The sequence below is a fragment of the Heloderma suspectum genome, chromosome 6 (genome assembly GCF_057233095.1).
Source record: "Heloderma suspectum isolate Gila_16-S chromosome 6, 16-S_ref, whole genome shotgun sequence".
NCBI classification, from domain to species: Eukaryota; Metazoa; Chordata; class Lepidosauria; order Squamata; family Helodermatidae; genus Heloderma; species Heloderma suspectum.
In genome coordinates, this window is record NC_139463.1 from 80,564,496 (window position 1) to 80,588,619 (window position 24,124).

A 24,124-nucleotide genomic window follows, 5' to 3' on the forward strand; every position below is an offset into this window, starting at 1 on the left:
CTATTTTGGGGGCTGAGTAGGAATTTTGACTCCTAGCTGCATTGGTCAGGCTTTGGGTTTTTTTGCCTACTTCGCACTGCAGTTCTGACATTGAGCTGCATACGTTAAGCTAGCACTCAATGATATGAACTTCTGGTCACATAGCTGCACCGGTGGCTCTGGGCAGGCTCTCCACTGGGGGAGTGGCCAGGTGAGCATTCGTAGGCACCATTTCACGTGACTGGTAAGGCCCGAGGCTTCTGGCTTAGGGTTTTGTGGCCCCACTTAGGAGATACGGCTTACCTTTGAGGCCAATCCTCCTCACCCATTCGGGTTCTGTGGCTCGAGGGGAGGTGACAGGGGAAGGTCTCCCAGCCCAGAACTGGGTATGTCCGATTGGTGGGTGAGGGCGGATGCCTCACCACAGACAACGAATGCCTCACTCTACACCTGTCATGTTGGTCTTGTTGTGGTGTGCCCGCCGGTGCTTTCTTCGCAGATTGTAATCTATCAATAAATGTGGCCCTGTTTATCCCAAATTGATTGGTGTCGTCTCATCATTTCTCCCCTGTCCACTCGCAACTGAACACTGCAGGCTCCAGCAATTTCAAAAGGAGTTGTCAATAATCTGATTGTTGGGACCTGATGTCTGAGGGTCTCTTTCAGCTACATAACTAATTTAATTACTTTAATATGAAATTGGTGAGGATTATTTTTCTCCATTTACTTGAGATGTGAAAAGCTGAAAATCCTGTATTTTGTTTAAAAGTTGTCATTGTTGTAGTTTAATTTTATTTAGACCAATGTACACCCCCCACACACCAATAATGTGTTCCATTTTCTGTAACCTAGTTTTAACTTGCCTATTCTCTCAATAGCTTATGGCTGTGACCTCTATGCTCAGTTTGGAATTGTTGGGAGAATAGTTTATGATTGGGGTGTGGGGAGAAGGATATCTTCTGAGGCTACAGCCTTTGGGAGAAATACTAATTTTCAGGCCTATTCCCAAGCTGGGGTGATGAGAAGATAAGGCATTCGATCTGCATGCAACAGAAGAAACTGATTTACCACAAGATGTTATGTATCTAATTGCATATGAAGACAATGACAAGAAACCTTCTACGGGGACACATACAAGGTTAATTCCTCCCCTCGCAAAAATAAAAAACAAACAAACCCACCTTATGTGTAGTATATTGTTCAGTTAGGAAAGATAAACTACAGGTCGTAGCTTATATGTGTGCAGAAGAGGCAAATATTAAGATGGTGTGAACATATGGGTTAGGAAAACTATTGCTTTTTGCCTAAGGATAAAGACAGAAACTAGCTGCTGAATTTTATATTTGCAAAAATTGGGGAATCAACCATTGAGAGCTTCTTATTTGCAGGAGTCCTAAAACATAGTCCTAGGTGCTGAAAACCTGAAACTATCACAGCACCTACTAGAACCTAATTTGAATGCCTGTTGCCTCCTCCCACATTCCATTTTAAAATTGTGATTAAAAGAAGACTCCTCGGCTTCAACAGCAGCTGGCTTTTTTCCTCCTCCCTCCCGTTGTTTACCATCTAGCCTGAAGAAGAGTTCTGGAAAAGCATGCTTATTGTTTGCAACATTTTGGTTGGCCTAATAAAGGTATTGTCCTGATATAGATTTTTGAATATTTATGGCATTTGCATTTCTTTGGAATATATATGGTGTGCAAATTTTCTTATATAACACTTATATATCGTTTCTATCCATGTTATATTAACCAGTGAGATCCACATGAGAGCATTCATATGAGATGATCTTGTGGATAGAGTGTTGATTCTGGACCTGAAAGAGCTGGCTTCACATCTAGCTCCATCTGTGGATATGTATGTATCTATGTATGTATGTATTTGCATAACCTTGGGCATCTCTCTTTGGTTTGATAACCTTAGACCTACCCCTTAGGTTTTGTTCCCTGCCATATCTGTAAAAAAGTAATTATAGGGCCAAATTAGGTAAGTATCTAACTAGATTTCTTGTTGTCAACTGAAAATGTGAAGATACTCTATTAGAAATCATGATGTTTGAGGTGGTGTGAGTGGTCTGAGCATTCTATCTATGATGCCTCACTGAGATATCCAAGGTCATTACTTTGGTGCTGAAGTCCAACAAGAAATCAATGCAGGTAAATGCCACAGAGCCACAATTCCACAGACTAGGGGTTGTTAAGATCCAGAACTGAATTGTGACTGCCCCCCTTGCACCTAGAGTAAAAATGAAAGGGGGGGCATGAACTCCTGCACATTGGTCCAATACCACACAGAAAGAGTCTTGATTCAACTATACTTACAATCACATTGTTTTGAATCCAGAGTTATATGGAGCAAAACTCTGTGAAATGGATTATTATGAAGGCACAAGAGGCAACATCTGCTGATTCCTCCTCCCATGCTACTACCTATGCCCTCCCCACAAATCTGCTCTGGATGGTTGGGGGAAGGAGCTCCAAAACAGTGTGTGAAGTGCTGCTGCAGCTCAGGGGGAATGAGGAATCAGCATTCCCCCTTGCTGAAGTAAGTGACTCCATGGGATCCAGTTCCCTGCAACATGGGAAGGAAGCTTTCTGTTGGCAGAGGGTCAACTCTGGATCATCCAGTCCATCAAGATTGCTTTTCTGCAGTATTTGAAGAATATGGGAGAAATGACATGATGGAACTGAAAATTGTGCCAAGGTACAACTGCAAGTATTCATTACAAAACTCAAACAGAAAAACAATATTTTTCAGTTCCAGATAGGGATGTATGAAAGTGACATACCTTTTCGCGGATTCTGTTCATGGTGGGGGGAAGCATTCCATCCCTCCCCCCGGAATCCTCGATGGGGGGGAGGCAATCTGGTCCTCCCCCCCGGAATCCTCAATGCCGGCTGTGCTCCACGGCGGCTCCGCGGAGCAGCCGGCCAGGCCCAGGCCAGGGCCATCCGCAGCTGGATTTCCGGCCGCAGAGGGCTCTGGGTAACAACAACAACAACAAAAGCGTACGGAAATGGTGGCAGCTACGGCCGCCGCCATTTGCGTTCCTTATTTTTCACCGTCTTAGTCTACGTCAATATTTACATAGACTAAGACAAAGAAAAGAAAGGGGAACGCAAATAGCGTAGTGGGCGCTATTTGCGTTCCCCTTTCTTTTCTTCGTCTTAGTCTACGTAAATATTGACATAGACTAAGACGGCGAAAAACAAGGAACGCAAATGGCGGCAGCCATAGCCGCCACCATTTGCGTACGCATTTTTTTTAAAAAAACCCAGACGCGATAGGCTATGTAAGTCTTTACGTAGCCTATCACGTCTATGGGGGGGGGAAGCACAGACTGCAAATGGCGGTGGCAGCCGTTCGGAAGACCAGCTGCCGCTGCCGCCACCACCGAAGCCGCCGCTGGAGCCGCCGCCATCCGGAACATCCGCCCCAGGTAAGTCTCGTCCTGGGGGGGATCCGCGGGGGGCGGCAGGCCGTTCCGTGATGGATTTCGGGGGGCCAAATGCACTGGCATTCAGCCTCACTGAGATCCATCGCAGAATTCTCTGACATCCCTAGTTTCAGAACAAGACAGAAAGAGCAATCCCATGGCCACTAGTGATTGGCTGGACAGCCATAGGATATCTGGTATTCGGGGAAACAACCTCGAAGCCCATGCTCTGAGGTCGGTTCTTTCCCACCCTTCTGCACTGCCTTGCAGACAGCACAGAACACCCCCGTGCTCCATGCTCTCAAGAGGAGCTCAGAGTGGCCAAAATGGGGCATTCCAGGGGGTGTTCTGGGGCAGGAGGCAGGAATGCCAGTATGACATCTCCTATGTGTCATCTAGCAGCCTTCTCCCCCGCTCCGACCTCCTGTGGCTAGACAGCCAAAATTGGCTGTCTAGCCACTAATGCAGGGCAGGAGAAGTGCAGAGGGAATGATCCCTGCATTGGATAGGGTGGTTGCCTCTGAGTTTGGAGGCGGCCACCTATCTGCATAGGATTGTACCCTAGGTGATCAAGAACTTTAAGCTCTGGAGAGAAATTTGGATGAAGAAAAGTTTGGACACATGCCTACTGGTTGTGGGCAACAAGGAATGTCTTTTTCCTGGGATTCTCCTTGGTTCTATAGATATGTGAAGATGTGATGGCATCATAGCAAGAGTTAAATCATGAGCACAAGTGGCCTAGGACGATCTTGCTACACTGTATAACAGATGCAACCTCATTAAAATATTTTGCATTCATAGGCAGATGTATTTGCAACTGAATGTTCTTCAAAGGGAAAACAAACAAAGTTAGTATCACAGCATATGTCAGCAATCCCAAGCACAGTTATACATACGGATTAAAAATAAATAAATTACTTCAATCCCATTGCTTTAATTCCATTGAAACCATTCAGCATTCTAGTAGGCACAGGTCAGTGCACAGATCTGATGCGGGATTGCAGCATTATTTTCCCAGTACTCCATATAGAAAAAAAAATCAATGTACACCACTTTGAGCTCCTTGGAGGAAAGACAGAGCATAAATGCAATAAAGAAATAATAAATAACGTACAGCAGGATTAGGGAACAACTTTTATTACATTTGCATTTTTAATCAAAATTAACAAAACTAAAGATAAACAAAGATATTGAGATGTCTTATATTAAGTTTATGCTTGCACTTTAAACATGTTAAAGAAAATAAATGATCATAGGTCAACATATTCCGTATTACATCCCTTACTTCTTGTCCTTCTAAGTTCCAGGTTGTGCCCTGCATTCAAAGAATGGAAGAAACCAACCAGACAAATGTCAGCTATTTCATCCTTCTGGGATTCCCCACCTCTGCAAAGCTACAGATTCTCCTTTTTGTCCTGTTCATCCTTGCTTATTTGCTGACCCTGATGGAAAATCTCATAATCATCATAACCGTTTGGGGTAACAGTAACCTTCACAAGCCCATGTACTTCTTCCTGTGCAACCTCTCCTTCCTTGAAGTCTGGTATGTCACCGTCATTGTCCCTAAGATGCTGGCAGATTTCCTCATGCAAGACAAGCGTATTTCCTTCCAAGGTTGCCTGACCCAGCTGTATTTCTTTGTCACTTTTGTGTGCAGTGAGTATATTCTTCTGGCTGTCATGGCTTATGATCGGTATTTGGCCATATGCTACCCACTGCGTTACCCAGTCATCATGAGCAATACTTTCTGTGCTCAGCTGTCGGCAGGTTGCTGGACATGTGGCTTCATCACCGCTGCGATCAAGCTCAGCTTCATTGGCCGGCTGAAGTACTGTAGCACTGTCAAGATCAACCACTACTTCTGTGACATTTCACCCCTCTTGAATGTCTCCTGTACTGATTCTTCCATGGCTGAGCTGGTAGATTTTATCCTGGCTCTTATGGTTATCATGGTCCCCCTGTGCATTGTTGTTATGTCATACATCTACATCATCTCAACGGTACTGAAGATTCCTTCAGCTCAAGGTAGAAAGAAGGCCTTCTCCACTTGCGGTTCTCATCTCACAGTGGTGGTGCTGTTCTACTCTACCACACTCTTCACCTATGCACGGCCCAAAAACATGTATGCCTACAACTCCAACAAACTGGTGTCAGTGCTGTACACTGTGGTAGTTCCGCTTCTGAACCCTCTAATATACTGCCTCAGAAATAAGGAAGTAAAAGATACCTTGAGGAAGACACTGTCAGGTTAAGCACAGATGCTGAGTGGCATTTTTCCTTTATGGAGATCCGAATACTCCTGCAATCCTATGCATGCTTACCTGGGAGTAAGTCCGATTGAGATCAATGGGACTTACTTCTGAATGGACATGTACATGGCTGTGCTATCAGTGCACCCTTCCACGGTCTTAGAGTTGAGCAATTACTTGAAGAGAATGGGCTTTTTCATGGCAAAAACAGCATAAGTTTGTTGACTGCTGGTTAGCTTTCTTTCTCTTCCTCCTCCTTCAAATGGAAAGCCTAACAATTGTTTTGCACATGGACAGAAATGGAAGCATGTGTCACTGTTTTTAATAAGCTTCTGCATTTCTTTCGAATGCCCATTAATTTAACATTGAAATGTAATTAATGTATTCATATCGCTGTATCCTGCCTTTTGGGAAGTTTCCTCACAAGGCAACTTGCAACACACAAAGAACGCTAATTGAAAACAAGACATTAAAATAGAGGCAATTTGAAGTGTGCACACAGAAAGAATAAAAATGAAGTCAGTAAAACACTTCAATACAAATACAAATAAAATATAAATAAATAACTTTAGATAGTTTATTTTCTTACTTTGTACTATCAGCTTCAAGTTTCTGAAACCATTGGATATGGCCTCTGGTGGGGCACAAGTGCTGGGACTCTGGAAATGGTCTGCAGCTATTCAACAATGGTTGGGAAAAGGAGGTAGTTCCCACAATTTGTCCCAGTGCCTAGACCAGGGTGGAGAATTTGTAGGGTTCCATGTATTGTTGAACTGAAACTCCCATCATCGTTGACCATTGGCCAAGCTGGCTGTGGTTTATGGTATGAGAATAGGATCCAAACAACATCTGGAGGGCCACAAATTCCCAATCCTTGGCCAAGAGCAACAGAGAAGACCTTGAGAAGAGCAACAGAGAAGACCTACTTCTTCACACAGTGCATAGTTAAACTATGGAATTTGCTACCACAGGATGTAGTGATGGCCACCAGTTTGGATGGCTTTAAAAGGGGTTGGACAAATTCCTGGAGGAAAAGGCTATTGATGGATACTAGTCCTGATGGCTATGTGCTAGCTCCAGTACCAGAGGCAGTGAACCTCCTGGAAACATGGGAGGGAGGGTGCTGTTGCACTCATGTCCTGTTTGTGGCTTTCTGATCGACAGCTGGTTGGCCACTGTGTGAACAGAATGCTGGTCTAGATGGACCCTTGGAATGATCCAGCATAACTCTTCTTATATTCCTATTTATTTATTTATTTATTTATTTATTATGCCTCTGGAGCTCTCAGAGCCTGCTTCTTGCTTGGACTGAAGAGCTTCTGTACTAGTGGTGAATGGATCACTTACCCGGTTCTGGTCCAGGGCATCTGCTGGGGAGGGACGCGATCTGTCCCTCCCCCCATGGAATCCTCCCCAGCCAGCTGCAGCCGGACTTCTGGTCACTACTGCTGCGCTGTGGATGCAAGCCACCTCCATTTGCGTCCATGCCTTAGGCCATGATAGGCTACGTAACTATTTACGTAGCCTATCATGGCAAAGAGCAGGGGCTCAAATGGCTTATGTAGCCTATCACGGCCTAATGCACAGATGCAAATGGCAGCCGCTATGATGGCCGCCATTTGTGGCTGCAGCAGCCTGGCAGCTAGGGATGTACGAAAGTCCCTTACCTGAACCTGAAAGTTGATTCGCGGTGGGGGGGAGGCGCTCCGTCCCTCCCCCCGAAATTCTGGCCAGGGGGGAGGCGCCCTGTCCCTCCCTCCCCAAATTCTGCCCGGGGGGTAAGCGCCCCATCCCTCCCCCCTGAAATTCTGGCTGGGGGGGAGGTGCCCCGTCCCTCCCACCGTGAATCTTGTCCTGCCGGGATGCAAATGGCGGCGGCCATAGCCACCGCCGTTTGCGTCCCTGCAGTCAGCCGTGATAGGCTATGTAAATGTTTACATAGCCTATCACGGCTAAGTGAAAAAAAAAACCTGTGTGTACGCAAATGGCGGCGCCCATGGGCGCCGCCATTTGCGTTCCCTATTTCGGCACGTGTAGTCTATGTAAACATTTACGTAGACTACAGCGAAAATAAGGGGAACGCTATTTGCATTCCCCTTATTTTTGCCGTAGTCTACGTAAATGTTTACGTAGACTAACGTGCCAAAATAAGGAACGCAAATGGTGGTGCCCATGGGCGCCGCCATTTGTGTACGTGCAGTTTTTTGTTTTTTGTTTTCACTCAGCCGTGATACGCTACGTAAATGTTTACGTAGCCTATCACAGCTGAGTGAAAAAAACAACAACTGCGCGTACGCAAATGGCGGCGCCCATGGGCACCGCCATTTGCGTTCCTTATTTCGGCACGTGTAGTCTACGTAAACATTTACGTAGACTACAGCGAAAATAAGGGGAACGCTATTTGCATTCCCCTTATTTTTGCCGTAGTCTACGTAAATGTTTACGTAGACTAACGTGCCAAAATAAGGAACGCAAATGGTGGCGCCCATGGGCGCCGCCATTTGTGTACGTGAAGTTTTTTGTTTTTTGTTTTCACTCAGCTGTGATAGGGTATGTAAACATTTACGTAGCCTATCACAGTGTTTTTTAAAAATCTAGCCGTGATAGGCTACGTAAATCTTTATGTAGCCTATCATGTTTCTTTTTTTTTTTCTTTTAACTTGGAAATGGCTGCAGTGGCAGCCGGTGGGAAGACCGGCCGCCACAGCCGCAGCTGCAGCCGCCGAACCGCCGCTGGAGCCGCCGCCGCCGCCAGGGACATTCGCACAAGGTAAGTCCCGTCCTGGGGGGGCAGGGGGGCAGACTGTTTCTCCACCAATTTCGGGGGGCCGAATGCGCTGGCATTCGGCCTCCCCGAGATTCGTGGAGAAATTTTCTGACATCCCTACTGGCAGCGGCCAGAAGACGACCCGGAGCCGCTGCCGCATCCGCCACCACATCTGCCGCCGCCACCAGGTCAGTCCGTTCCGGGGGGGATTGGGGCGGGTGGCAGGGGGTAGTCCATTCCCCAACAGACTTCTTTAGAATCCAGCCTCACTGGAGTCCGTGGCGGAATTCTCCAACATCCCTATTCTTCACACTGCCACCCAATAGATGACCAAGGGAGCAGGAAGAGCTAACTAAACGTTCCCATTACATTAGCATTTCTCACAGTCAGCCTGCCTTGTCCCTAGGAAGGCTTCAGAAATGGATGAATTCTGACATGAACTGATTTGATCTGCACTGCACCCCCTTAAAGTGAGGAACGGAAGGCAGCTCCATCCATCAGATTGTACAGTTTTCTGAATGTCTCAATCCAATGTTGCACTCTAAAAAACCCAGAACTACTCTGATTGCATTTCAACTGCTTATTCTGAGATAAAATAAATGAACAGAGGAACCCTACTTTCTTGGGAGGCAGAATCCTAATCCAAATCCCTGCCAGGCTCACACCAGGCAGGGCAAAGTGTTGTGGCGTGGCTTTTTTCTGCTTCCTCCTCTTTGATTTTTTATTTTACATTTTCCTTCTTGTGGACCACAGTGGGAGGGAATTAAGCTTCTTCTGGGCTGGCATACGCTTGGATAGGGAAATATGTCAGTTTTGGTTTCTCCCAGGTGTGTGTGTGTGTGTTTTCTGTCCTGTTTATGAACAAATTTGCAAATTTTGATAACTTCTGATCAAAATGAACTGGAATGAAATTCCCACCCTTCCCTACCCCCACACATCCCTTTTCCTCCTACTACCCTTAGAGCATTGATGGTGGAGACCTTCAAAGCTGGACCCTCTTCTATGCCTGTGGAACTCCCCCTATGCCCATAAAAAGGGGAATCTGCACACTCCTATGTCCCCTCCGCAACCCTTTCCAGAAGCTGAGGATTGCTTCCTTTGAAATGAATATGTGTTTGGAAAACAGATGTTCAAAGCTATGTATTTAAATATGAATTTTCATACAGATTTTTTTAAAAAATCACAGATTAATGTGGGACAGAATGGGTTTATGAGTCAACACATGCAAAATGACACAATTCAGAGATAGACTGATTGATCCATCCCTCTCTCCCTCTTTAGCTTCTGTACACACTCTCAGGGCTTCTCCACACAGGGCTTTTATCCTGCGATTGAGATTGGATACTCACCTCACAGAAGTTTGTGTGCCCTTTAGATGACGTTGTCAACCTCCAGCACCTCTCCTGAGGTTTCTGACCATTTCTGCAGCTTAATTTGAAATGGAAATACTGAGCTAATAAAAAGAACCAGTTTGAATCCATTTGAATTTGTCCATGTAAAAAGAAAGTGACACTGTAACAACAGCACCATTTAGTGGCTGTATAATGAAAAATATAGAACTTGCAGATAAAGGGGGTGGGATGGAGGGGAGGGAAACACATGTAAAGAGCTGATCTTAATCCCACAAAGAATCCAGAAGCAGAAGCACCAGTAAAATCATGGGATAAAACACCTCTGAGTGGAGAAGCCCTCAGTCTCCCTTACTCGCCATCTTACTACATTTCACACTCAGATTCCTGTCCATCTCTCTGCCTATGCCTCAGTTCCCCAAAGAGCAGTGGTATTGAATACATTTGTTGCTATTGCTATGAATGGAAATATTCCTTATTGTTTTTCCCCCAGAGGTTCAACACTTTCCAACAAAAGGTGAATGTGTGTGTAGTTTTAATTGTAAGTGAATTTTCCAACTTAGACGTGGTGGAAGGGTGGCAAGTATGTCAGAACCAGAGAGACCTGTGTTCCAATCTGAACTCATCCATGAAACTCACTGGGTGAGCCACCATTTCTCAGCCCAGCCTACCTCACAGGGTTGTTGTGGGGATAAAAGGGGGGAGGAGGAAGAACTATGTACTGCATCTTGAACTCCTTGGAGGAAAGGTGGGATATCATTGTAAGAAATGCACATTTCTGGAATGAATGAATGAATGAATGAATGATAAATAAATAAATAAATAAATGCAATGCAATGCAATGCAACGGGTAGTGCATTGCGGTTGGGTGTGATTTTAGGCTGAACTAGGCAGCATCTCAGAGAATTATGATCTGTTTCTTGACATCTTTTTCAAAGTAGCTGCAATGAATGTGCATGTGTGAGTGAGTGAACTGGATTGAGACCATGGTGCTATAGAATGGGGTGGGGGAGAGGTTACCCTTTTCCACATGCCACTTTCCCCAGTCAACTCCCCCAGCACCTAAAAATCTCACTGCAGCGGTGAGGGTGTGGATAGGCAGGAAAAATGTAAATATTGTCCTTTCCTCTCACTTGTCTTGAGACGCTTTCCCTCACCCTTTAGAGATGAGGAAAGAGGTTGGGTGAGGACTGGCAACCATTTCTGCCCCCCCATCATTCTCGCTAATGCTACCCCCCTTCTCCAAAAAGGAGGGCCAGCATGCTCTTGTCAAAGGTCTGAACTGATTGCTTGAAGAGAGCTTTTGGAAATTAGGCCAAGGGACACACAAAATTAGGTCAGGCCACATTGTAGTAAAAATGTAACCTAAAAGCCATTGTATGTGTCTTAAGCAGCACATAGTACTGTAAGAGCTGCGCATGCCTGGAATGAGCAGACAGTAACCCTAAGATAAGGTTGCTAAGCAAACCGCTGGCAACCAATCAAAAGTAACATGCTGGCTGAGGAATGCAAGCTAAGTGATAAAACTGTAGCGCGGAGGTTGCCCAGGGTCGTCGACTCTGCTTTGAGCGTGAGCTCCTTTGTCGAACTGTTTGCAAACAATAAAATCGAGTTGGACCCAGCCTGAAGTTGACTCTCCTCTTTGGGGCAAATTGGACTAGCCTCCAGGGGGCGAAACTAGCATTTTGTGCAACATACTGGCGAGCTGGCAGGAGTCCCTTGGACCACCCTGGGGTCAAACGACAGAACCGGCGAAGGTGCCTGTGGGGCGCGCCGGACCACCTTTGAGGTCTGCCACGGCACCAGAGAACGGGGGTCGGGACACCCAGGAGGTTAAAGGCGTGGACTCCATTGATTGAGTCAACCAGGCTGAATGGGTCTGAAGAGACGGCACTAGGGTGCTGGGCAGAGTAAGTACTTGATTTCCCTTCTGTCTTTCTGTTTGAGTTGCCTTCGGAGCGTCTGAGGTTTGTCAGACTCTGTGTAAACGTCTGAGGTTTGTCAGACTCCGTGTAAGTGTCGGAGGTTTGTCAGGCTCCGTGTATGGTTTCAAATAGAGGTAGGCACAATGGAGGCGGGTAGCTCCCGTTTAGAAAGCTCTGCCACTCCCTTGGGATGCATGCTAAAGAACTTTAGCAAAGTCAAGCGTCTGAGGTTTGTCAGACTCCGTGTACTAAGATGTCGAAAGGCAAGCTGGTTACACTGTCAATTGGACTGGCCAGCATTTGGAATTAGTTGGCCAGACATAGGATCCTTTGGTGTAAATCTTGTAAATGCTGTATATAAAAATGTGGTGAATAATGGGCAATGGGATCAATTCGCCTATATTGATGGGTGGTTGAATTGGTGCGGAAAGAATCCCCCTTAGTTACAGAAGTGTAAATGTGTAAATGTGTTACTGGCAAAGGACCACAGGGGCAAGAGACCCCGGGTGGTGTCTGAATCAAGTAGTAAGAGATAAATTTGCCTCAGGGAAGGTGAGGTTATCAGCATTTGGATGAGTGCCAACCAAAATCCACTGAAGGTGAGAAAAGGTTGAATATAAAGTTCAATATTGTAAAGTCATGATGGTATGCTCCGAGGTGAAGCCCAAAGCCCCTGTTCCCCCCGATTCAAGCCCCACGGAAGGAGCTTGAAGACTGGGAGACCCTGCCCAAGGTGCCCTGAGCTCCCCCCGGTCTGATTCGGCCTGTTAGGTTGGGAGGAGAGGTTGTTGGGGGGAGGGAGGGGGCCCTCCAGAGACAGTTTGTCTGCCACCGTATCCAAGTTTGTTAGAAGAAACAAAAGCAGTTGAAAAAGTTGCAACTTCTGAAGAAAGAGATTTGTTTGACGACTTAAAGACTGTGGCAAAATCAAGAAACAAAGACAGAGCAAGTTCTTAAAATATCAGGGTCTGTGTAAGCTTATCTCTGTCAGCCTGCTCAGAGCAGAGCCAAGGGGGACTTCCCTAACCCCCCTTCGCCGCGGCTGGTTTAGCCTTAGCAAGCAGAGAGGCTGGAAGGTGTCTGTGAGGACCTGACAAAAGAGTGAGATTTGCAAAAAAAAAAGCATCACAGCTGGAAAGCTGAGCAGCACTGCTCTGTTCTTATCTGTGGAGGAATCTAGAAGAGGTGTAAGGTTACACCTTCCCCATTCGAACTGATGAAGAGACACAGAGCTTTTGTTAAAACGCATCCCTTCTTTATGGCCCAAAGCCTTCTTTGTTAGAGGCACTCTGCACATGGACTGGAACTTTGGCCAGTTAAAGACTTGCCGTAAAAAGTACTGTGAGGCTTGTCATAGCCTTAAACTCCCGTTGTTGTAGATTGTGTGTTTGTTTGTGATCAGCTCAGTGTACAGTTTGATTTGTGATTTCAACACTCAGATAAAAAGCTGCATTTGACTGAAAGAACTGGGTATATTTAGCCTTGAAAAGAGAAGACTGAGAGGAGATCTGATAGCACTCTTCAAGTACTTAAAAGGTTGTCCCAGAGAGGAAGGCCAGGATCTCTTCTCAATAATCCCAGAGTGCAGGACACGGAATAATGGGCTCAAGTGACAGGAAGCTGGATTCCGGCTGAACATCAGGAGAAATGTCCTAACTGTTAGAGCAATACGACAATGGAACCAATTACCTGGGGAGGTGGTGGGCTCTCCCACCCTGGAGGCATTCAAGACGAGGCTAGACAGCCATCTGTCAGGGATGCTCTGATTTGGATTCCTGCAGTAAGCAAGGGGTTGGACTCGATGGCCTTGTAAGCCCCTTCCAACCCTACTATTCTATGATTCTATGATTTCCAAGGCTTTGATTTCATTTACCCTAATGAAGCATACAGACACAAATTTCTAGAGATTCATAGACTACAAAGGAAACAGCCTTCAAAAAGTTCAAAGAGAAACTACGAAAGTTAGTTTCCCTTTAAAAAGGGGGCAGCAAATTCTCTTAACTTAAGAGGTGAGAGAGAGAGAGTCCCCCACTCTCCCGTGATACTTCTAAGCCCAGCTGTGTTTCTGAAGCCTAAGAAAGTTCCTGCCCCATGTGTTCCAGCTCTTTCTCAAAATCTGAACTGTTCTGACATTCCATTTGCTCAGAGGCAAACCTGACACTCTGCCAAAACTCATGCAGTGTGGAGTTGCCGATGCAAAAATGGTGGCTTGGAACTCTTTCCACATATGAGAACGCCCTTCCCTTAATTTTGATGGGCCCTGACCATGCAGTCAGAAGAGCAGTATAATGGTTAGATCTGCTCCACCATGCCCTACTATACAAAACAAATGTTTTCCAGTCGTTGTGTTAGATTTTAATGATATGAAAAAGGTATAAAAGAAGGCAGAAGAAAGTAGCAGACAAAAAGGCTTAAAAAAGAAAGAAAGCTTATTCCAAATTTGTGTCGTTGAAATTAGTAAGATCTAAGCAAGCAAGTCTCTGTCGAAGCAATGGCAAACAGCCTAACCTGCAGAGAAAACAAAGAGTTAAAACTGGTGCATGGCACAGAGAATTTAAAACATGATTTGCAGAACAGGCAAGCCAAAAGATAAGTGTGCCTGTTACAAGAGGGAGGCTATAGTAGCCATAAAAAGGGGTGAAGCCCCCCTATGAAGCTTTAACAAAAATATTACCCACTAGAAGTGGACAATTAAAATAAAAAAAGGCTTTTCTTAAATTGAAGCAAGCCTTAATATCACCGCCTGCTTTAGCCTTATCAGACCCCAGATCATGAAGTTTTTAGAGCTATGGTGCACATGAGAGCACATAAAAAAGTGCCATTCCTGGAAAAAGGAAAAGGCAATGCTGGCAGCCACCATGGGCGGAGATATAAACAGCAGCTTGAGAGCACAGAAGCGACCAGAGGGGGGGGGGGCAGAAAAGGAAAGGGCCGACCGAGGCTCAATAAATGTGCGTATTGCCGAGAGAAGAGACATTAAAAGAAAGATTGTCCAGAGCTGAAAGAAAAAAGAAAAGAGACTCACCCTGAAGGCTGCCAAATGCTGGCAGGGTCCTCCAGTGGGGGGGAGTCTAGCTGAAGGGCCACCACCCTACGAACAAACACTCGGGAGAATCCCAAGGTAAAAGTAAGGGTTGGTGGCAAGGACTGTAAAGCCCTAGTAGATACTGGAGCCACATTTTCTATGATCCCTGTGTAAGCCCCTCCTCACGAAGACTGGAAATAACATACTGGAACATGCCTTTGTAGTTTCATCTGCATACCTGGTTGCCCTCATGGAGCGGGACTTGTTAACAAAACTGCAAGCTAAAATCTTCTTCAGTGATAATCAGATTGTAGTACAGCTGCCAGCAATGCAGGGCTCAGATTATCAAATGGCCTTTCAAGCAATCAAGATTGTGTCAGAGGCCAAAGAGACTGAGATTTTAGAGAATGTTGATCCATGTGTGTGGGCAGACAGAACCCCTGCCCAAGCAAATGCATGACACCAGTTAAAATCTTCTTTAAAAAGGGAGAGCCCTGTGTGCGTGAGGCAGTATCCTCTGAAAAAAGCCACCTGTGCAGGCTTGAAGCCGCTCATTGAAAAGTTCAAAAATTATGGTTAGCTAATAAAGGGATCGTCCCCCTTTAACACCCCAATTTTAGGTGCGCCCGAGGCAAATAGCACCTCCTTCAGGTTAGACCAAGACCTGAGAACAGTGGCTGATTGCCCTTTGTGCCTCAAAAATGATTCAAAGATGTTTGAGCCCCCAGCTCAAATGAGAAGTCGCCCATGTGCTTACTATCCTTTTCAGAGATTTCAAATTGACTTTTCAGAGTTGCCCCAGACTCATGGCTATCGGTACCTGCTAGTAATGATAAAAGCAATTGACTGCACCGCTCAGACAGTAGCCAAGATCCTGTTAAAAAGTAATCCCTAAGCTCTTGTTACCTAAAGAGAGTGAATCAAATCAGGGGGCCCATTTTGTTGGACAAGTGACGCAAGTAGTGGCCCAGGCATAACAAACTAACTAGAAGCTACACCCCCCTTGGAAACCTCAATCTACAAGTCAAGTTGAGAAGATGAACCGCACCTTAAAGACAATGCTCATTAGAATTTGTTGAAAGATTAAGTTGAAAGGCCACAGGCCTTGCCAATTCACCTTGACTCGAGTATGGTGCGCCCCCAAGGGAAGTATTAAATTGACACCTTTTAAACGTTCCATAAGTGCCCACCTCGAATATTACCTATGGCTGATAGCTTAAATGTGAATTTAAAAGTAAAAGTTTTAAGATTCAAGGTTATGTTACTGCTTTGCAGTCTGTTTTGTTTTCACAGGTTTGCGACACCGCACCAATCCTGGCCTTTAGATGCTCCAGTGCATAATCTCAATCCCAGCGATTGGGTGCTAATCCAGTCCTAGAAAGATGAACCACCTACCAAGAAGCAGAAGGGTCTGTTTCAGATCCTACTTACCACTCCCATTGCTATGAAAGTCACCAAAGAAAAGAAGTGGATTCATCACACTGAATAAAGGCATCACCTGCACCAGAGAGGGTCACACCGGAAGCTGACCCACCTGAAGGTCACCGTTGGAATAATGAACCCCTGAAAGGACTCAAGTAGCTCTACAGAAAGAGGGTGCTCTCGTCTCAAGGGTTCCTGATGAACGGAACAATACTGAGTTCCAAAAGTTCAAAAAAAAAAAAGTGTTTTTGTTGTCAGCATTCTAGCAGCTAGAACAAAGGCGTCCCAGGCCTCACTTGCTGTTTAGAGAAAACCGTCAATGCCACAGCGTTAATAGTTTGCGCCTTTAAGTGCGTAGTCCACCGCTGGACCAAAGAGAGTATAAATTTGAGAAAAGCCTTTTGAGGGGGGAATTGTAGTAAAAATGTAACCTAAAAGCCATTGTATGTGTCTTAAGCAGCACATAGTACTGTAAGAGCTGCGCATGCCTGGAATGAGCAGACAGTAACCCTAAGATAAGGTTGCTAAGCAAACCGCTGGCAACCAATCAAAAGTAACACACTGGCTGAGGAATGCAAGCTAAGTGATAAAACTGTAGCGCGGAGGTTGCCCAGGGTTGTCGACTCTGCTTTGAGCGTGAGCTCCTTTGTCGAACTGTTTGCAAACAATAAAATCGAGTTGGACCCAGCCTGAAGTTGACTCTCCTCTTTGGGGCAAATTGGACTAGCCTCCAGGGGGCGAAACTAGCATTTTGTGCAACAACATGTGGCCCTAGTTTGCCCACAGGTTGCCCACCCCTGAAGCAAATGTCCCATGTGCACTCAGACATGAGTAAACACAACTATTACATGTGCGTATAGGTAATGTTGGGGCCGCGGTGGCTTAGTGGTTAAGACGCTGAACTGCAGACCGGAAGGTCGGCAGGACAGCAGTTCGAGTCCCAAGTGCCGCGTGACGGAGTGAGCTCCCATCTTCAGTCCCAGCTCCTGCCAACCTAGCAGTTCGAATGCAAGAAATTGCAAGTAGATAAATAGGTACTGCTTCAGCGGGAAAGGTAACAGCATTCCGTGCACCTCGGTGTTCAGTCATGCCAGCCACATGACCACGGAAGCATCTTTGGACAGCGCTGGCTCTTCAGCTTAGAAATGGAGATGAGCACCACACCCTAGAGTCGGACACGACTGGCTGGGGACACCTTTACCTTTTTTTTTTTTTTTTTTTTACCTTTATAGGTAATGTTAGCACACCAGTAACCAATGGTCTGGTGGGTTTTACTGCTGGCAGGGTAATGTCGCATGCAAATAGGCTAGCACACAAAGTAACCAGGCATGCTTGAAACACTGGTATGGATAACAGCTCTAGTCTCCAATCCCTTCACAGATCTGAGCCTTTGGAAATACTTTGGAAAATTAGTTCCCTGGAAACCAAAAAACCTATGCTGTTGCTTATGTTTAGAAAATGTCTGTCTTGTCCCATGTGACCTATACTGCAGGACTGCACTACAAAGTAAGATGTGATCTCTTAGATGAGGTAGGGGATGAAAACACTTGACACTACAAGTTATGCTGTGAAGAAAAGCTCTGGGTTCCTCTGAAATGCAGTCTTCAGACTAAAGTGACTGAGCCTTGATAATCAGAAACCATTTTCTTTAATGCAAGAGCAAAATTAATAACTAATCTTGCTTTAGGAATGTATTTAATTTTCAGCTTCTGAAAAGGAAAACACACACTTCTGTTTATTTTTGATCCTTTGCCATGCAAAATCTTTATTCCTTGACCTAGAGTATGGTAAGTACTTTGCTTAATGATATTGATCATTGTTATTCAGTAGTACAATAATGAAAATTCAACTAAAATACACCACTGATGAAAAAGGCTTCCAATGTGAAATATGTTACTTCACATGTTTAATCAGAAGTGGGTCCCATTGAGTTCGATTTGGGTTACCCATTTTTTAGTAAAAGTACATATTTTCGCAACTTTATTATCTATCTCTTCTTTTACAGAGGCCCTGCGTTGTTATTTACACTGATTAGAATATGGTTAAAAAATACTTGGCAAATCTGATGAAAATGACTAAAAAATAATGTTTTTTCATCAGATAGTAACATTGGACAGAATCCAATGGGACTCTTATGCTCTGCCAATTCTCTTGTGCCACACCAATCGCTTCCAGGGGCAACCAGAAATGAATGAAAATGCTAGTTTCTGCAATGGGGCAGGTTGGTAGAGCTTGCATAATGGAGCTCTGCCAACCTGTCCTGATGCAGAAATGAGCATTTCCATTTGCTTCAGGGTTTCCTCTGGGAAATGTTAAATCTCTGTTGTGCAAGTGGTGGGTCCACAGCTTGCGCAACAGAATCTGTGGGATGAAAAAGGATTGGTGGGGGTTGTAAGCACCCCATTGGATTCTGCCCTTTGTTTTCTGGGACCCCCCCACCCATAATTGCTTGCGTCCAAACTTAGGCATGTTTAGAGTAGATCCCTTGAAATCAATTGGACAAGTTATAGTCAGGACTATCTTATCCTACTGATTTCAATGAGTCTATTTTCAGCATGACTAAGTCTGGATCCAACCTAATGAATGTGATATTTGTCCAGCATGTGAATGAATTCAATGATAAAATTCTAAAAAGGTTTTGATCTAATGATTTGAAATAAACAAATTTTAACTGAGTGCAGCTCAAAATTATGAGCAGCTATCTGGAAAGCCAAAATGAAAAGAAGAAGAAAGAAAACTAATTGTCCCCTTAAAGAATGTTGTGTTTTTGTTTTAATTTATTTTTACTCCAAATTTCCATATGTAAAAAAACCCCATCAAATGAAAAACATTCTGACACCAAAGCAACTCAGTATTAATTAAGAGTTATGGCTATGATCAAACATCTCTTCTGGAATTTTAATCAAACCAGGACAATTTGTGATTTCAGTCATATTCCCATAAGAACTTCAGAACAGCCCTACTGGATCAGACCAGTGACTCAGTGGTTCCTCTTCCTGAGCATCCATGGTCCATCCAAATATTTCATAAATAATTGATATTAATGTTTTTGTGTATTAATAATAACACTGGATTATGATGTTGATGATGATATCAGTTGGTCCCCCTTACATTAATAAGACTTAAATTAGTCGTGACTAAGTTTTACACTGATTTCTATGGGACCTAACTGTGACTAGCTTGGCCTGCATGCTGCATCCAGGCCACTGTGCAACAGATCACTATTAGCACCTGGAAAACGGAGGTGATGGATCGGTTACCTAAGGTCACCAGGCAGGTGTATGGTTGAAGTGGGGTTTGAATTCCCATCATCTACATCCAATTCTCTACCTACTGAATCTCACAGAAAATTGGGTTGAATAATACCCCCATATTAAACAAATGAACAAAACTAATGTGAGTGCTAGATTCCTTTTCCTTCCCTTTTTTCTTTAACCATTGTGATTGTTGTTTCTGTGCAGAGCATACATTCAGCCACGGAGAAGCAAAACCAATCCAGTGTTAAAGAGTTCATTCTTCTGGGCTTTCCCACATCCCTAGAATTCCAGATCTTGCTCTTCATGGTGTTCCTCATTGTCTACATTTTGGTATTGTCTGAGAACATAATAATCATGGTGACAATCTGGGTGAACATTAACTTGCACACTCCCATGTACTTCTTCCTCTGTAACTTGTCCTTCCTAGAAATCTGGTACATCACTGTCACCCTGCCAAAGACTATGGTGAACTTCTTGATAGAGAGCAAACTCATATCCTTTGTAGGCTGCATGATGCAACTCTATTTCTTCCTGGCATTGGGCTGTACTGAGTGTGTCCTCCTTGCTGTCATGGCCTATGACCGCTATGTTGCCATATGCTACCCTTTGCGCTACCAAGTAATCATGACACGAGTTCTCTGTGTCCAACTAGCAGCTGGATCGTGGATGAGTGGCTTCTTCATCTCCATGTGGAAGGTCCTCTTGATATCTCAGCTGACATATTGTGGCCCAAATATCATCAATCACTTTTTCTGTGATGTATCCCCACTTCTGAACTTGTCCTGCACTGATATGTCCCTTGCTGAACTGACAGATTTCATATTAGCTTTGTTCATCCTACTTACTCCCCTCTGTGTCACTATCATGTCCTACATTTACATCATCTCCACCATCCTACGCATTCCTTCTGCCAAGGGCCGCCAGAAAGCCTTCTCCACCTGTGCTTCTCACCTCACTGTTGTAGTTATATTTTATGCAGCCAGTATTTTCATCTATGCCCGCCCCAAGGCAATCACCTCCCTCAATTCCAGCAAATTGGTATCAGTTCTTTATGCTGTCATAGTCCCTCTTTGTAATCCAATCATTTATTGCCTCAGGAACAAGGAAGTGAAAGGGGCACTGAAGAAAACCTTGCTGCAGAAACCAGGGTTCTTCCCACAAAATCTTGACAATGTAGGGGCATGAGGGAGCAAAAATGAAAGGAAGGAAGCTGGGATCTGGTACTGACTGAGAATCACTCACACTTATTAAAAAGGCAAGCAGCCTTTACTTAGGAGCCTTAACTCTATGGTGAAGGTCAATTACATTTTCAATTACTTTTTAAGAGGGGGGATTCTAGGGAGAAAACAGGAAATAAATTCTACTCAGCTTATAGAACAATCCTACAGGGTTGTGGGGAGAGGTATTTTCTTCATTTCCTTACCACATGGCTATTTTCTCCATTTCTGTTCCATTAACACCAATAGGAACACGTGAAAGAACAGAAGATTTTTATATTTAGTTCGCATGTTTTGATGTTATGGGATTAAAGTGTGTGTGTGTGTGTGTGTGTTGGTTGTTTGGTTTCAATCAAAAGGTGAATAGTTTGGAGGTCAAATGTTGGGAGACAGGATGTTTGCTCAGGAAGTCAAAGACTTACAGAAGATTCAATTGAAGTTCAGAGGAAGAGAGGTGAAGGCTTTGCAGGATGCTGAGTAGTATGTCAGAGGAAGAATGTAGGAGATAGACTTTTGGAGTTGAAGATAATGTGGGGAGGAACTAATTTTAAGATATAAAAGCCTAGGGGCAGAGAGACAGGTAGGAAGAGGAGGAAATTAACCCAGAGTCCAAGAGGAAAGAAAGAGTCAGTGCTACTGGAACTCAAGAACTGGTTGAGAGAGTACTGGACCTGTGCCAGAATTCATTGTTTGGATAAGGAACCTGGATAAAATAGGGACACAGTCTAGCTAGGTTAGCAGGTTGCATTTATCCCTGGTTATTTTACTACTGTATTGCTGATATGGTTTTGTGTGTATGTTCAGGCAGGCATTTGGGGTGGGTTAGGGTATTTTAGAAAATGTTTTTACTGTAGAATTTTATTGTTTTAAACTGTTTTATTGTACGCTGTACATCGCCCAGAGTGGCTGGGTGACCAGCCAGATGGGCCATTAATAAATTCAATAATGTAAATAAATATGTTGTATGTGTATCCATTCAGATTTAAAACCTTTTCCTATTAACATTTATCTTCAGTAAAATTCTAAACACTCTTGTTTGAACTTTGTGGGGCAAAAAGCAGTGGGGATATGAAGTTTTTTCCTATTTCCCCTTCCACTCATGGAACAGTGCATTGCCAGTCTGTGACAGAGGGAAATTAACTATGCCAGCAATCTACTAGTGCTGGGCCCTTGTTTGGGACATGTCAGGGGAATGATGACACAAAAAATCCTGCAGATGATCTGTAGCCTCCCCTAACATGTTCCTAGCACATTCCTGGAATGCCCCTTTACTTCCCCACCACTGATGGATCAGAGACAACTGTGAAGCATTTTGCCACCACACTAGGTTAGAACTTTGCTTCCCTCTCCATCCATAGTGCTTTATTATAGAATACATAATTTCATATGTATTTATATACACACATGAATTCTTTCTTCTTCTTCTTCTTCTTCTTCTTCTTCTTCTTCTTCTTCTTCCTCCTCCTCCTCCTCCTCCTCCTCCTCCTCCTCCTCCTCCTCCTCCTTCTTTTCTGTTCCATACTTTCTTTGTGTGCATGTGCATATATGAACTCAGTTTCGGTCAAATAAATTTGTGTCCATTTGTGAATGTGATCTGTTCAGATGAGCTCACCCTCCTGCTACAGGCATAGACTACCCAGAACTCAAAAACATTCATGGACTCATCCTGCACATACCTCTAGGCACACATCTGGATATGTGCAAGTAACACTTTGGATGGCAAATGAATGCTGAATGCTTTATATATGCTTTACATATGTTCAACTGTGTGTACACTTTGGGTTGGAATTTAGGAACACAACAGAATTCTGCACACTGAGATCACCTGGTTGGCGGGTCAATGACTAGCAACTGCATGTTTCTCAAAGCTGGGGTTTCATGCAAATGTATGTATATGTATATGTATATGTATATGTATGTATATGTATGTATGTATATATATATATATATATATATATATATATATATAAATGGAAATGCAGATAAATGTGGAAATGGAACTGGTTTAGGGGGTGAACACATGCAAAAGTGAAATGGACTGGAAGTAGACTGAGTTTCCCATAAATAATGAACACGTGTGTGTGTGCCAGGTAAGCACTGAACACTGGAGCTAGTCTTATAGGCTTTTGCCCCTTTCCTTCCCTGGCCCAGAATCTGGGTCTAGATTGGGGCCTTGATTTGTATTTAGTTTATTCTGAGATAGTCCTAAGGGTTGATCTTAGGCACACATTCCTCTGGAGTTTGCATGAACTTTTAATTTAAACATTGTTATCATTTCCCCATCATTTCAAGAGTCATCACATTGACTTATAAAGTCCCTAGCAAAGATACTAGTAAGACACTTCAAAAATTCAAAATCATTCAAATAACTGAAGTTTCTTGTACTTAGAAAGGTTCTCCTAATATCTTGCTGCACTAATAATGAAATGTTCTCAAAGACTGAGCATGTACACTGCTGTGCAACCTTATCCTATCTTATCTACTAATAGTGAATTCATTCTCTAAGAGTATGGATATTTATGTAGCCAAAATGGCACCATCCAGCCACAATAGCGAGGTATCAGCACATTTGGGAGAACTCTGCAATCTGTAGAAGTGCAAACAAACTTCAGAAAAAGAATTCAAAGGGGGGGTTAACCCCAAAATAGACCAATGAGGAATAATGGGCTCAGGTTACAGGAATAATGGGCTCAAGTTACAGGAAACCAGATTCCAGCTGAACATTAGGAAAAATGTCCTGACTGTTAGAGCAAAATGACAATGGAACCAATTACCTAGGGAGGTGGTGGGCTCTCCCACATTGGAGGCATTCAAGACGAGGCTGGACAGCCATCTGTCAGGGATGCTCTGACTTGGATTCCTGCATTGAGCAGGGGGTTGGACTTGATGGCCTTGTAGGCCCCTTCCAACCCTACTATTCTATGAAGACAGAGAATGTTCAGTGAGCCTGGCATGCTAACTGATTGTTGAGGGGGGAATTGAATACCTTGAGTGCTGGTTTTAACATTCAAAACCCAAAACATATTGGGGCCAGGTTATCTGAAGGATCACCCCCTCCTATATGTATCTGCCTGGACCCTAAGATCATCCTCAGCAGTCCTTCTCCATGAGCCCCTGCCAAAGGAAGTGAGGCGGGTGGCTACCAGGAAGAGGGCCTTTTCTTCTGTGGCACCTCAGCTGTGGAATGAGTTCCCTAGAAAGGTTCATCTGGCACCTACATTTTACTCCTTCCGGATCCAGGTGATGACCTTTTATTTTCCCATTATTTTGTCATTTTAGATTCCTGGTCTTTTAGCTTTGGTGTTTAAAATCTGTATTTAAGTCTCTGCCTTGCTGCTAGGTTTTATTCGGGTTGTACCATTATATTGTGGTTTTAAGCTTTCATATTTTAAATTGTTTCATGCTGTGCTTTATCATTTTAATTTTTGTGAACCGCCCAGAGAGCTTCGGCTATTGGACAATATAGAAACAAACAAACAAATAATAAATATTAATCCC

At 44.1% G+C, this 24,124-nt stretch overlaps 2 protein-coding genes across 2 annotated transcripts; both read left to right on the plus strand.

Annotated features, from left to right (window-relative positions):
• The first annotated feature begins 4,743 nt into the window (after positions 1–4,743).
• On the plus strand, positions 4,744–5,667 carry LOC146341409 (olfactory receptor 6Y1-like). The gene has a single exon (XM_084805104.1). The coding sequence runs from the start codon at positions 4,744–4,746 to the stop codon at positions 5,665–5,667; it is 924 nt and encodes a 307-aa protein (XP_084661230.1).
• A 13,572-nt stretch (positions 5,668–19,239) lies between these two features.
• Positions 19,240–20,594, plus strand: LOC146341410 (olfactory receptor 226-like). Its single transcript, XM_084807429.1, has 2 exons — positions 19,240–19,248; positions 19,614–20,594. Exons 1-2 carry the CDS (start codon positions 19,240–19,242, stop codon positions 20,592–20,594), a joined length of 990 nt encoding a protein of 329 aa, XP_084663555.1.
• Positions 20,595–24,124: the final 3,530 nt, after the last annotated feature.

Excerpts from the sequence above, each read along its gene's own strand:
- LOC146341409 (XM_084805104.1), top strand. The coding sequence starts at position 4,744 with ATGGAAGAAACCAACCAGACAAATGTCAGCTATTTCATCCTTCTGGGA.